The sequence below is a fragment of the Dipodomys spectabilis genome, unplaced genomic scaffold (assembly GCF_019054845.1).
Source record: "Dipodomys spectabilis isolate Male_0828 unplaced genomic scaffold, ASM1905484v1 ptg000588l, whole genome shotgun sequence".
In the NCBI taxonomy this organism is placed as follows: Eukaryota; Metazoa; Chordata; class Mammalia; order Rodentia; family Heteromyidae; genus Dipodomys; species Dipodomys spectabilis.
Window position 1 is genome coordinate 943,080 of NW_024871265.1, and position 13,861 is coordinate 956,940.

The window sequence follows — 13,861 nt, forward strand, 5'->3', positions numbered from 1 at the left end:
CAATTAACAACCAGAAAACCAGAAGTGGCACTGTGTCTCAAGTGCTATAGCACCAGCCTTGAGCTGGAAGAGTTCAGGGACAGCGCCCAGGGCCCCAAGCCCAGAGTTCAAGCTCCAAGACTGACAAAAATATAAAATAAAATAAAGGAATTGTCACATGAAAGACATTACCAAGATCTTTTGGATCCACAACCTCTGGGCTTATAAAGCACACCCGCTCATCTATAATTTTTCCTTAATTGTCTAAGTGACAATGAATTAAGAAGATATTTCAAGATCTCCTTAGAGTATTACCACCTCTCAGAGTTGAGAGATGAAGTCACTCTAAATCCTTAAATCTCACTCTTTCTCAGTCACACACACACACACACACACACACACACACACACACACACACACACACACCCTTTAGTAAAGCCCTACTCAATCCTCTCTCCCTTTCCTACTTCCCTAGAAGAATTGTTTTGTTAACTTTTATCACTCTCATGAAAATCATGCTTCCTGTAAAGAAAGTCAGGACCTCTCACTCTCTGAACCTCACCCATCCTATTGTTCCTTTAAAACCAGTTTTTAAGAAGATCATGTGAAAGAAATGGTTGAGCCACATGTTAACCTTAGTTTTTTGTTTCTTAACCAAACTCTCCTTGAGAAATTCAACAACCACATCTGGGGAATTCTCTACAACAGAGGAATGAAGATGCGGCCAGGCTGGGTGTTGCTACAGATGGTGGAACCTGGGGTGTTTTCCTGGATTGCCAAAGAGGTACAATGTATTGTTCCCAGAAACCAAATTATTGTCAGTGTTTCAATAGGGGCCTTCATCTGAAAATATCCTCACTGCTGAAGTTTTCAAACCACTATTTTCATAAGAACTCTATTTCTTCTGTGAACTTATGGCTTTATAGGTTCCCAAGTGACTGAAGCCATTATTAGTATTGTTATTATTTTTGTTTACTTGTATCTCCATAGCAGCCCATGTTCAACAATGTACTTTGCAATTCTTAATTAGTAGCAGTCCTCACAGATGCCTGGGAGGCAGAGGAGCTGAACCAGAATTAATATTCTGTGTTAGAGGAACAGAAATGTACAGAGTAGATTTTTGGCTGCCAATACTATTCAGTGATCGTCTAGCCTGAGACACCCAAGTGTCAGCCTCAATCTGGTCCTGTACTTACATTGCCTTATCTAGGACACCTCTTAGTTCTATGGCTCTTACTATCACTATTATAACACAGGAAGCACAGACCCAGCCACAGACTAAGAATCAGAGTTTACATGTGGAATATACCTCAATAATCACCTAATTGACTGTATTATTTACCTTTAAATGGGACCAGAGAGAATATCTAACTCCCAGAAGCTGTTTTACTCAGAATTCCAACTTTGTTTTGGTTTGTTTTTATGCCATGTTTTGGTGCCTTGCCTTTCTCTTTTTTTACTTTTTCTCTTTTCTTCCACCTATTTCCTTAACTTAAAATTTGTGTTGTTTAAAGTCCCAACAAGAAAACCTGGAGTACTGATTTGCTAAATCTGGTGTTCTGCCATCTGAACTAGATTGGCCTCAGGATAATATTTTTTGTCTCTTTTTTCCCTAATCCCCATTAGTAAACTGAGCCCACTGGCTCTTGACTGAGGCTTTGCTCACATCTCTCCCAGGAGCTATCTTCGTACAATTGGAAAACTGGGATTTGACCCAGGGAAGGCCAAACTTGCCTCTTCTTTTTCCTTTCTTTCTTCCTCTTTCTTTCTTTCTTTCTTTCTCTTTCTTTCTTTCTTTCTTCTTTCTTTCTTTCTTTCTTCTTTCTTTCTTTCTTTCTTTCTTTCTTTCTTTCTTTCTTTCTTTCTTTCTTTCTTTCTCTCTTCCTTTCTTTCCCTTTCTTTCTTTTCTTTCTTTCTGCCAGTCCAGGGTCTTGAAATTTGGAAATAGGTGCTCTCCCTGGGCTTCTTTTGCTCAAAGCTAGTGCTCTACCGCTTGAGCTACAGCACCACTTCCAGCCTTTTCTGAGTAGTTTATTGGAGATACAAGTCTAGTGGAATTTCCTGCTGGGGCTGACTTCAAACTGCAATCCTCAGATCTCAGCCTTCTGAGTAGCTAGGATTACACTAGTCTTTAAGCTCAAATAGAAGGCCACTTTACTGTTATATGACTAGGGCTGAGAAATCTCTCCTAGAGTTCTTTCATTTCTGTAGGAAATAAATTGATACTATTTAGAGGAATAAGAAAATTACTTTTCTCTCCTCTATCCAACCTAATGTTGTCATTTCAGATGTAGATTAAGCCACTTTGTGCTCTAATCAAGCAATTCTCCCACTTCCAGAAAAAAAAAATAGAGGCTCATCTTCCTCTAAAATTCCACTCCATACCTCTCAGAGGCTGCTAGCTCATCTGTCAATTCACAAGTAGCTTTGGGATACAATAAACAAATTAAACGAGATATAAGCTACTGAATTTTTCTTCTATTCTAGTCATCTCTAATTCTGATTTGGGTATTTTCCCCTCCCTCCTCCATCACATATTTTAGAAATTTGATAAGCTTCTGCTGTTCTTCCCTTTTTTTAAGACTACATGTTTGTAATTATATAGACCAAACATTAAATAAATGAACAAAGTTAATACTCCTGGCATCTTTGCAAACATTAAAATTTCCAAGTTTATAATCTTTCATTAGTCTGGCTACTACTAGGTTAAATGAACATTTAAAAATGCAAAGCTAAACTATTTCCTGTGAATTTCCCCATGACGCACTTGTGGCCACACCTTCTTGACAGAGACATAAAAGGCAAAGAAGCTTGACTCAGGCTGTCTCCAAGCAGAGGGAGTCATAGCATTAACACTTGAGTCGGCAAAGGTACAGTCCTTATCACAACTCTGGCTTTGAAAATACCTTTTGCTTTGCCTTTTTGCTTTCTTCTCTCAAACTACCTTCTTTAAACCTATAACCTCTTCCTTTTTTTTCTTTTCTTGTCTGTCTCTGATGTGGTATATGATTAGAAGCAGTCATATTTCAGATTATGACTCCCTTGCCTTACAAATTGGGAACTGGGGTAGCCAAACTGGATTCCTGAGAGGGCATCCATGGGCACAGCCGTATCCTCTGGAGGCACTCCTTACCACACAAAACTAGTAGGAGAAATCTGAACATTTCCAACTCTCTCTGATCTCTGTGTGGTTTTATTGATGGAATGTCTACCATGTACATTGGGCATAAGAAACATCAAAAGAAATAAAACATTCTGAAAGAAGTATGTGAAGTACTAGAGATACATAAAAAAAGAATGCAAGTGAGTGAGGAGGAGAAGAACAGGAAAACCAGTCATTTGTGGGTTAAGTTAGTCAATGAAAAATTTCAAGAAGCACAAAGTAAAGGTGGCTGTCCTACCAAGTACTTGTTTGAAGGGGGCCAACCTGGTAGCTACTGTTATTCTCTGTTGCAGAAGTCAAGATGGCAAAAGTCCCAGACCTATTTGAAGACCTGAAGAATTGTTACAGGTAAGGCATCTATCTCTTATGATTTAATAAGGGATTCAAGGCGCATTCTAGACTAGGAGTGATTGATCTAAGGTATGGCTGACAAATGCTATAATAATGCATACTGGCTCTGATATCAGAGCAGATTCAGAAAAGACTCAAGAAAACTAAGTATTCAGTGTTAAATTGAGTTGCCAGGAGATATATATATATATTGTAGAAGAACCATTTTTGAGGTGTGTTGAACCCTACCTGAGTGTTACTATCGACTTAGACACTGTCTCCATCGATTTCCTATGGTTAACTAGAGTAATTAAGTTTTAATAGACTGCCTAAGGGAGAACCTATTAGGAAAACAGGATTCCAGTCAGGGAGGATGAAATAGCTCCATAGCAATTAGGCTGTACATAATCAAACCTCATTCAGATACAGCAGAACGATAAATGTGTGAAGTTGAAATTAAACAATATTTTAAATTAACACAATACTTCCATAACCTCCCAACATTGTTAATACATCTATTGTTACCAGGATATTTTTCCAAATGTAAATTATTGTATACACTTTAGTGAATAGATGGGGAAAATGTATAACAGGATTTATGTGTTATTTCAAAATATTTTTTTCTCTTAAGCAATTTAACTCTTTTCTCTGTAGTTCAATTAAAGCTATTCAAGTTGTTAGCCAAGCCAGTTTTTATAAGTAGAGAATAAAAATATACAAGGCTCATTTTAATAATTATTAATTTCAAATTAGTAAATATGAATTACTATATATTTTTTAATTTTTTAATTTATGAAAGTCTTTTATTTACAAAGATCATGAGTGTGTGTTTCCAGAGCTACTATGGTCATTAAAATATAATGTCTGATGACTATTATGAGATAAAAAAACACAACTACATTCTGATTGTTTTTCTGACAGTGAAGGTGAAGAATACAGTTCTGCTGTTGACTATGTCTCTCTGAATCAGGTAAGCAAATGCCTGCCTGTATTATGGGTCTGCTTTCTATACATGAAGTTCCTTCACCAAAAGAGCACAACAATGAATGAAATCTTTAGATACTTTTTCCTCTCACTAAAGATCCAGAGACCCACATTTCTTGATTATCAAGGAAACAACTTGCCTCTTCATACTAGTAGTTAAGGGCATTCTTCACATTCATCTATTCTAGGACAGAGCAGAACTGTTCTGAAACTCTGAGGAATCTTTGTGTCAGGTTGCTTCATAATATTAGTTAGGTCATCCTGAGACAACTCCTATACCAGAAATCTGTCTCTTAACATGATGTATTTTAGTCTGATAACAGCACCAGAGGTTAAAGGTAATTCTCCAAACCTAACAGCTCATAAGCTGAAGAAGAAGCAGACAAATTGAAAGTCAGAAATTTGCAGGTACTCACCAACCTGTTATTTTATGTCTGTAACTTTAAAAGTAATTTCCAAACAGGCACCAGTAGCTCATTCCTGTAATCCTAGCTACTCGGGAGATCTGAGGGTCACAATTCAAAGCCAACCTGAGAAGTAAAGTCCATGAGACTCTTATCTCCGATTAACCACCAAAAAACTAGAATTGGAGCTGTGGTTCCAGTGGAAGAGTGCTAGCCTTGGATATAAAAGCTCGGAAACAGTGCCCAAGCCCTGAATTCAAGTCCCAGGACAAGCACTTTAGAAAAGAAAAAAGCTATTCCCAGAAGAATCCTAGGCAGGATAGGATACAAGACCATCACGGATAACAACTCTTACAGGTGCTCCAATCCTTTATATTAGATGGTATAGTATTTTCAGGTAACCTGCACACATCCTGTAGTATACCTTTAATCATCTCTAGATTACTCATGATACTAGAAATGATATAAATGCCATGGAAATAGTTGTACCTTATTCTGCACATGTTCAATACAGACACAACATAGTTTTTCCAACTATTTTCAGTCTGAGGTTGATTGAACTAAAGGGTACACAGCACTTGGATACAGAAGAAAAATTGCATTGCTAAAGTATTTTGAGAACTATCCAGTAGATAGATTTTGACACCTATTGAGATGAAACTTGTGGAAAGCTACCATTTACTAAGATCATTTGTTAACCTATTGCATTGCCTTATCTAAAGATAATTTTGAAGATGAATGTAAAGTCTTCCTAAGAAATCACATGTTTTCAGAGTTATCCAGTAAAGTTAGGAAGGAAGGGAAAAAAGAAAGACATAATTACCCAAGACAAAAATGACAATCCTTCTCAATGTCTGTTAGCTACAGCTAACATAGAATGAATCTTGATTCATTCTATGACCATAGATAAGTCTCTCAGTTTCTATCCTTCTTCACAGAAATCCTTCTATGAAGCAACATATCAACCACTTAATGAGAATTGCATGGATAAACTTATGTCTCAGAGCACCTCTGAAACCTCTAAGACATCCAAGCTTACTCTCAATGATGGCTTGGTAGTGGTAGCAAAATCGAGCAATGGGAAGATTCTGAAGAAGAGATTGCTGAGTTTAAATCAAACCCTCACTGATGATGACCTGGAGGCAATTAACAATGATGAAAAAGAAGGTAAGGGATCAAGCACTACAAAATCCCTGTTTTCCACATGCCTGTCCTGTGGTTTGAACTCAGGGCCTGGTTGCTGTCCCTGAGCTTTCTTACTCAAGGCTAGCACTATTATCACTTGAGCTACAGCTCCACTTCTGGCTTTCTTTTTTTTTTTTTTTTTTGGTGTTTAACTGACGGTAAGAGTCTCACAGACTTTCCTGCCAAGGTCAGTTTCAAACCATGATCTTCAGATCTCAGCTTCCTGAATAACTAAGATTACAGGCACTCTGCTCAATTATTTTCCAGTTTTGAGTAAATGGAGACAATGGAGTGTAAGGGAAATAAAATCAGCATCAGAATTCAAGAGGACAAGTAGGCATTAGTTTGGTAACTACAACAAAGAAACATAATTTTTGTTCTGCAAGGGGAAGAGATAAGCAGAGGCCTGAATCTAGAATGCTTGCTCATAGACTCATTTCTTGGCCACATTGTTACAGACTAGACTTCTTTTTTCTTTTTTTATTGTGAAAATACTGTACAGAGGGGCTACAATTACATGGGCAAGATAATGAGTACATTTATCAAGCATTGTAGCCTCTTCCTTTGTTTTCCCCTTCCCTTCCCTTCCCATCCTCCCCCCTTCCCCCCCCCCCCCCCCCCCCCCCCCCGCAACCAATCCTCTCCGAGGGCCGCCCCCCCCCCACACCAAAGTTGTAAAGTTCATTTTCGACATAACATGTTACAGTCTAGACTTCTAACCTTTAGCAAAAAGTTGTTCTAGTCTGTTAGTAGGTGGCCTTCATGTAAACCTCCTTAGTCATATTAATCTATCTGTTTGTCACTATTCTCTACTAAAAATGTAGCTAATCAGAATCCCTATCTCACTAAATTGTTATAAAGATTAAATAAATCAATACTTCCAAACTTCTAGACAAGAACTAATGGCTGTAGACAGTAATTATCCAAGAATTCTTAGCTCTTATTATTCCTAATGCCTTTATCAATACAACCAACACTTTATTATTGGTTGTACTGTATTGCTAAACATTGAAACAATCTTAGATTCTCATTTTTATATATGAGGAAACAAAGCTCACTGAGATAAGTAACTACCTTGGGGAAACTCACAAATCTAACTCAGCTTGATCTAACTATGAAAACTCTGGTTTTTTTCTATACCTTTACTGCATACCACATAACAGCCCTTTAAGATAGCGCCTAACAAAGCACACATCTAGAGATTTTAAGAGAGAACATAAAAGTAGTCATTTGCTATGTAGAATTTATACCAGTACTATGGTATGTTCTCCCTTGGTCTTTTCTGACATTAAGCACACATATGCACACACACACACACACACAGGCTTAACAGTACTAAAAATATAATATATACAATATCATACCCAGCTTTTTTCACTCAGCAATATACTGAGAACATTTGTTAGAGCTGTTTTCACCATTATAAGAAATACCATAGGAAGTGGCATTGTAGCCCAAGTGGTAGAGCACTCACCTTGAACTGAAGAGCTTGGAGATAGCACCCAGGCTCAGAGTTCAAGCCCCACTACCAACAAAAAAAAAAAGAAATATCACAATAAGTATCTTTATTGATATCTTCATTTTTATAAGTTTTAATTGTGAAAATACTGTACAGAGGGGTTACAGTTACATGAGCAAGGTAATGAGTACATTTCTTATCACGGATTGTTGCCTCCTCCTTTGTTTTTCCCCTACCATCCCTTTGATGTCTTCATTTCTGATTTCTGTTGCTGTTTATTTCCTTAGAATAGTAAGTGAAGATAATATTCAGTTTCAAGGATTTCTGAAGCACTGATACATACCATTTTCCAGAAAGATGGTAGATAATACCCTCAATACATATATATACTACATATGTAATTACATATATATACTATATATTTAATATTTATCAAAAATATTTTATATACTATGTAATATTTTATGCATTAAAATATATTATGTATTTATTTATTTCTTATATAGCATATAACATATAAGTTATAATAATTATAAATTGTGATATAAAAGCTATATAGAATACTTTTATATTTTAGTGACAGATAATTTTTAACATATTCATTTTTATCTTAGTACATTCATTTGAAAATATAGATGGAGAATATTCATAGTATTCCTAGTCACTTAGAAACTTTCAAAAAACCAAAAATAAGAAACTTGGGGCTGGGAAGTTGGCTCAGTGGTAGAGTGCTTGCCTTGCATGCATGAGGCCTTGGGTTCGATTCCTCAGCACCACATAAGCAGAAAAAGCTGGAAGTGGTTCTGTGGCTTAAGAGGTAGAGTGCTAACCTTGAGCTAAAGACTGAGGGACAACACCCCGGCCCAGAGTTCAGGCCCCAAGACCAACAACAACAACAACAAAGAGAAAGAAAGAAAGAAAGAAAGAAAGAAAGAAAAGAAAGAAAGGAAGGAAGGAAGGAAGGAAGGAAGGAAGGAAGGAAAGGAAGGAAGGAAGGAAGGAAGGAAGGAAGAAAGAAAGAAAGAAAGAAAGAAAGAAAGAAAGAAAGGAAAGAAAGAAAGAAAAGGAAAGAAAAAAATAAGAAACTTGTACAAATGATCTCTTTTTCCATGCATTTTTATTGTTATCTATTTCCTGAGGGATTGGTTTTTAAAAGAAGCAAATAAATCCCTTTCAGAGCTACTTCCTACTTGTATTAACACATGTATATTATCTGTTTATACCTAGACATTAACCTGAATTCATTGTAATTCTTTCAGAAATCATTAGGCCCAGATCAGCACCTCATATCTTCGAAAGCAATGTAAAGTACAAATATATGAAGACTGCTAAACAAGAGTTTGTCCTGAATGATGCCATCAATCAAAGTATAATCAGAGACACATCGGGTCAATATCTCAGGGCTGCTTCAGTCAATAATTTAGACTATGAAGGTAAACGGCCAACATATCATATTCACTTACTTTTATTTATTTATTTCAATCTTTCTTCTTTAAAAGCATAAATTTCTCTACATCCTTGGCCTTGCAAAATTCTTCATTCTAATAGAACAAAGCCTATCACCCTCAGTAAAAATCCTATGTAAGAACAGACATATCATGCAAATCTACAAATGGAAAAGGAGCTCCCTGTCTTTGTAAAAGCTAAGTGGAGATGGAGCATAGAGCTTTCTGATATACCTCCTTGATTCCTATAGTCTTACACCTGATTTTTAAAATGAAATTGAGTCTCAGAAATATTGAAGGATTTAGTTAAAATTTACCCAGAAGCCATTGAGAAGTTATCACTCTCCAATAGAAAACCTGGTAACCAAACATATAACTAATGTCAAATTAGAACTTCAGTATCTTTGATAACATAGTGGTAGGACAAACAGCCAGTTAACTACAATGCTACGTGAAGAAAGTTAGTGTTGAAAAATTTTTGTCATGCAAATCCAATTTTCATGGACAGGCCTATTTTAGCTGTAGGACATGCCATTCAGTACATAAAATGATTTTCAAAGATCCAAAGAGACAGCTGTGCAATAAACAAAGCAGGATGCTGTTTTAGGTGCACTTCAGTTAGCATGCTTTTCACTCTACAATATAAATTATTTTATATTTCATTTTCCTACCTATTATTTCACCTGATTTTCCCACATGTTGATGAGATTTAGGTGCGTGTGCACGCACGTGTGCACACATGAACACACACACACACACACACACACATACACACACAGAAACTTTTTCTTTATTTTCTTTTGGTGCTAGGAAACCAAACTCAGGACCTTGTCCATGCTAAGCAAGCACTCTATCACTGAGCCACATCCCAGTCCCTGTATTTACCATTTTGAATGGAAGAGAGTATTCAACTGTGTTTCTATGTTGGTGCTATGTGTTTGATATAAATAGTTCTGCTATAGACACTGTTTCATTTACAAATGTGAATATTTAATATATAGTATATATAATTGTTTTCTTCTATTGGATTGCATCTTTATATTATATCCTCAATTGAAACTTCTAGATCAATAAGCATAAATAATTTTATAGCCCTTATTAAGCATTTTTCTCTCAGGGAAATTGAATTATTTTACATATGCATATGACTCTTTCTAAATGTCTTTAAGTTATTACAAATTTACAAACTAATAAATATCATGTCATATCCTACCGTTACTACAATAAATTCAACAAATATTTATTCATTCCCTAAGCATCCTGTCAACATAGAAAATACTAAAAATATTAACTAAGTATTTACCTGTCTAGATAATGTAACAATCATTGTGAAGAATGCATCGATGTCCAAAATTCTATTCCTCTATTTTTATTTTAACCACAGTTCCATATAGACAAACATACTCTCTGTACAAACAGTTGATTTTTATTCCAATACAATGTATTTTTTTTGGCCCTTCTCTTTGACAGTGAAATTTGACATGGGTGCCTACTTACCAAAAACAGAAGCTTCTAAATTTCCTGTGACTCTAAGAATCTCAAAAACTCGATTGTTTGTGACTGCTCAAGAGGAAGACCAGCCTGTGTTGCTAAAGGTCAGTTGTCTTCTGGCTCTAACTGAACCTCATTTATATCTGATTGCTGTAAACAATCCAATACGCAAATACCCCTAACAGAGTGACATAGTCCTCTTCCCTTCCTACAAAAGCCCCCTCTGTCCATCCTACCTACCCCTGTCTGACCTATCCATAAAGGTTATCCTAGGAAGAATCAATTAGAAAAGAAAATAGAGGTAACAGAAGAAAATAAATAAATTGACTTCTTACTTCTCTTTCCTTCCCCTGCCTGACCCTATATAAAATTAACCTCCATCCCAAGGCATCCATTTATTTTGTTTGGTTGGGTTTTTTGTTTATTCTTAAAGTACCACTAAGTAATTGTAAAAAGGTTTTCAATTCAATATGGCAGTTTGTAAGTACAGTGCACCTTGACCAATGTCACTTACATCCATTGTTCTATAGATCTTTACTTATTTCTGCTATCTGACCTACATGATAGTAAGCATTGTGACAGTGGGGATTGCTCCCCCCCTCTTTATTTCTTATTTAAGAAATTTAATCCAGCTGAGATAAAAGGATTAAGTATCTGCCAATGTGCATAAGGCAAAAGCTGTGAGTCAAGACGAAAATGCTAGCCATTTTCACTAATGCTACCATTATATCTCATCCCAAGCCCAACGTCTCTACCTAACTCTCAAACATACAGAGACACACTAATATTTTCGCTCTCTCACACATTCACACATTGATATTTTCATTATTGTTAAAAGGTAACTATATATGTGCATAATCTAATAGCTCCTATACCCTAATTAAAATTTATTGGATGTATGTGTTTGTCAAAATGAATCAAGTAAAATGAAAGTGTTATCTACAGAGTAGTGCAGTAGCTTCATTCACGAATTCATTCAACAAGTATTTACTGAGACCCTTTATTTTTTAAGCATAGTGCCAGCAGCTCTGGAGACAGTATGAATCAAAGCCCCCAACCTTATGGAGTTTTGCCCTCTGGGGCCATAGACAATAGACAAGACAATTGACAAAAAGAGAAACAACTCTTGGAGTTGGGCATTGTGAGGAGAAAAGATAAGCAATCCTTGTAGAGCTTGCATTGGGAAGTCTTGCGAGTTCATGAAGAGCTGTTAAAAGATTTCAGACAATGTCCTAGCCTTACTTATATTTCTTAAAGGGAGAATCAAATGGAAAAAAGATAATAGAGAAAGCATAAAGCCAACTGGGAAAGTTCTGACTATAGTCATGACAGAAAGTTAAGGAAAACAGGGAAGGGCAGTAGGGTAAAGAAAGCCCTCTTCATATCTTGGAACTAGAACCAACAAAAAGAGGAGAAAGTCTATTTGCTGAGATGGCAAAACCTAGGAGAGGAAAACATTTGAGGAATAAAATTCTTATTGGCATTGATATAGAAAAGAATACATTTTTTAAATTACCAAAGAAGCATCTCAACACAGAAAGTGAAATGTATTTTTCCATGAAAAAATTTTTAAATTCTATTCATATTCACAGGTAGAGTATGGTCTAAAGGGATTCTATTCTAAGTGTTTAGCTACTGATATATCTGGGAAGTTTTGTGTTTTGGTGTGTGTGTGTGTATATGTAAACACACATGTGTATATACATGCTTAACCTTCAAGATATGACTTAAATATAGAACTAAATGTCATCTAAAAACGAAATTATTTTCCCAAAGGTATAGTTTATATGCTTAGTTACATGTCAAAATGTTTAGAGGTTTTAGAGTGCTCAGATGCCATATATATCAAAGGCAAAACAATGTTACAGCTCCCAGTAAGATATTAGTGTCACTGGCAATCTTTGTGATTAAGTAACATTTCTAACCAAATAAATCAACTCTTATGCATCTAATATGCATGTAATAGATGCTCGATGAATGAATGAAATGACCATCACAACAGAGTCATAGGCTTAACATGCTTTATCTCATGAAGGGCAAATGCCTAGAGATTTTATTTCAGTTCTTTTTCCAACATCTTCTTTTCCCATAACAGAAATTTGGTTCTCTTTGTCATAGGAGATGCCTGAAACACCAAAAACCATCACAGGGAATGAGAGCAACCTCCTCTTCTTTTGGGAAAATCAGGGAACTAAGAACTACTTCACGTCAGCTGCCCATCCAGAGCTATTTATTGCCACAAATGAAGAAAGTCTGGTGCACATGGCAAAAGGGCTACCCTCCATCACAGACTTTCAGATATCATAAAGCCAGCCTTAGCTCTCAAGTCCTCTCACTTGTGAAGTGTTGACCATCTGTATGTACCATGTACATGAAGAAGTCAAGTCAAATTCATTACTCTTAGTCATTGGCTGAGCATGTGCTGAGCCTTTGTAATTCCAGATGAATGTTTACCCTCTTTGTAAGAGAACAAGGCCTAATAGAACCAACACTAACATATAATGTTGCTTGTTATTTAAAGAACACCCTATACTTTGTATGGTACCAATGATTATAATTATTATTTTTCAAAGCATTCTCACAGTTTAGTTCTACTGTGGCAACCAAAAGGACTCTACCCTTATTACACATGAGTTGTCTAAGGTGTAAGGAGACTAAAAAATATGAGAACAGTTGGAAAGAGAGGCCATAATTTCATTCAACTGTGCACTTTTGCTTCTAAATTACTAATAGGCTCTTAATCAAATAAGTTAACTTTCCTGGACCTCAATTTTCAAAAGAAACAGATACTAACCATTTATAGTTCCTGCCTTAATCATTTTTTTATGCCAGTGAGGTAATTTTGTTAAAAATACCTCTTGAAACTGAGCCTCAAGATGATATACTATGGAATGTTATTTTTAAATATTTATATATGTGTGTATTTATAAATATATTTAAGATAATTATCATGTTATTATATTTATGGAAGCTCCTTGCATCCTCTAAGGGTTTCCAAGTATTCTCAATGGCAAAGTTTTCCAGGTTTGAGTGAATTGGATATACTTATACCAAGACACTGTAGGCCAGATCATGCTTTTCCTATAACAATCAGACTATATTCCAATACTTGAAATCTTTTACATTGTGGTAATATATTTGTGTTAGTTACTTTCTTTCACTCTTCTGCCTCTAAGTTTGCTGTAGCATTCTTAAGTCATTCAACTTGAACTGCAGTTAATTCAAACTACCTAAAATGGGAGGAACTAAACCCTAGAAATAATTGAGTCACTGTTACCTAAACTTTCTTTTCTGGAATGTAAGTGATATTTCTTCTGAATTCTGAAAGTTGTGATCAAATCATAGTGTTACATTATAATCAATAATGATGACAAATATACTATTGGCAATCATAATTGGATAAAATTTGCAACAAATCTGA

The 13,861-nt window shown here is 35.8% G+C and overlaps 1 protein-coding gene across 1 annotated transcript; it reads left to right on the plus strand.

Moving 5' to 3' along the window:
* Positions 1–2,811: 2,811 nt before the first annotated feature.
* Positions 2,812–13,861, plus strand: Il1a (interleukin 1 alpha). The gene is made up of 7 exons (XM_042670943.1): positions 2,812–2,849; positions 3,436–3,490; positions 4,394–4,442; positions 5,799–6,027; positions 8,764–8,937; positions 10,420–10,544; positions 12,559–13,861. Exons 2-7 carry the CDS (start codon positions 3,444–3,446, stop codon positions 12,745–12,747), a joined length of 813 nt encoding a protein of 270 aa, XP_042526877.1. The 5' UTR covers positions 2,812–2,849; positions 3,436–3,443; the 3' UTR covers positions 12,748–13,861.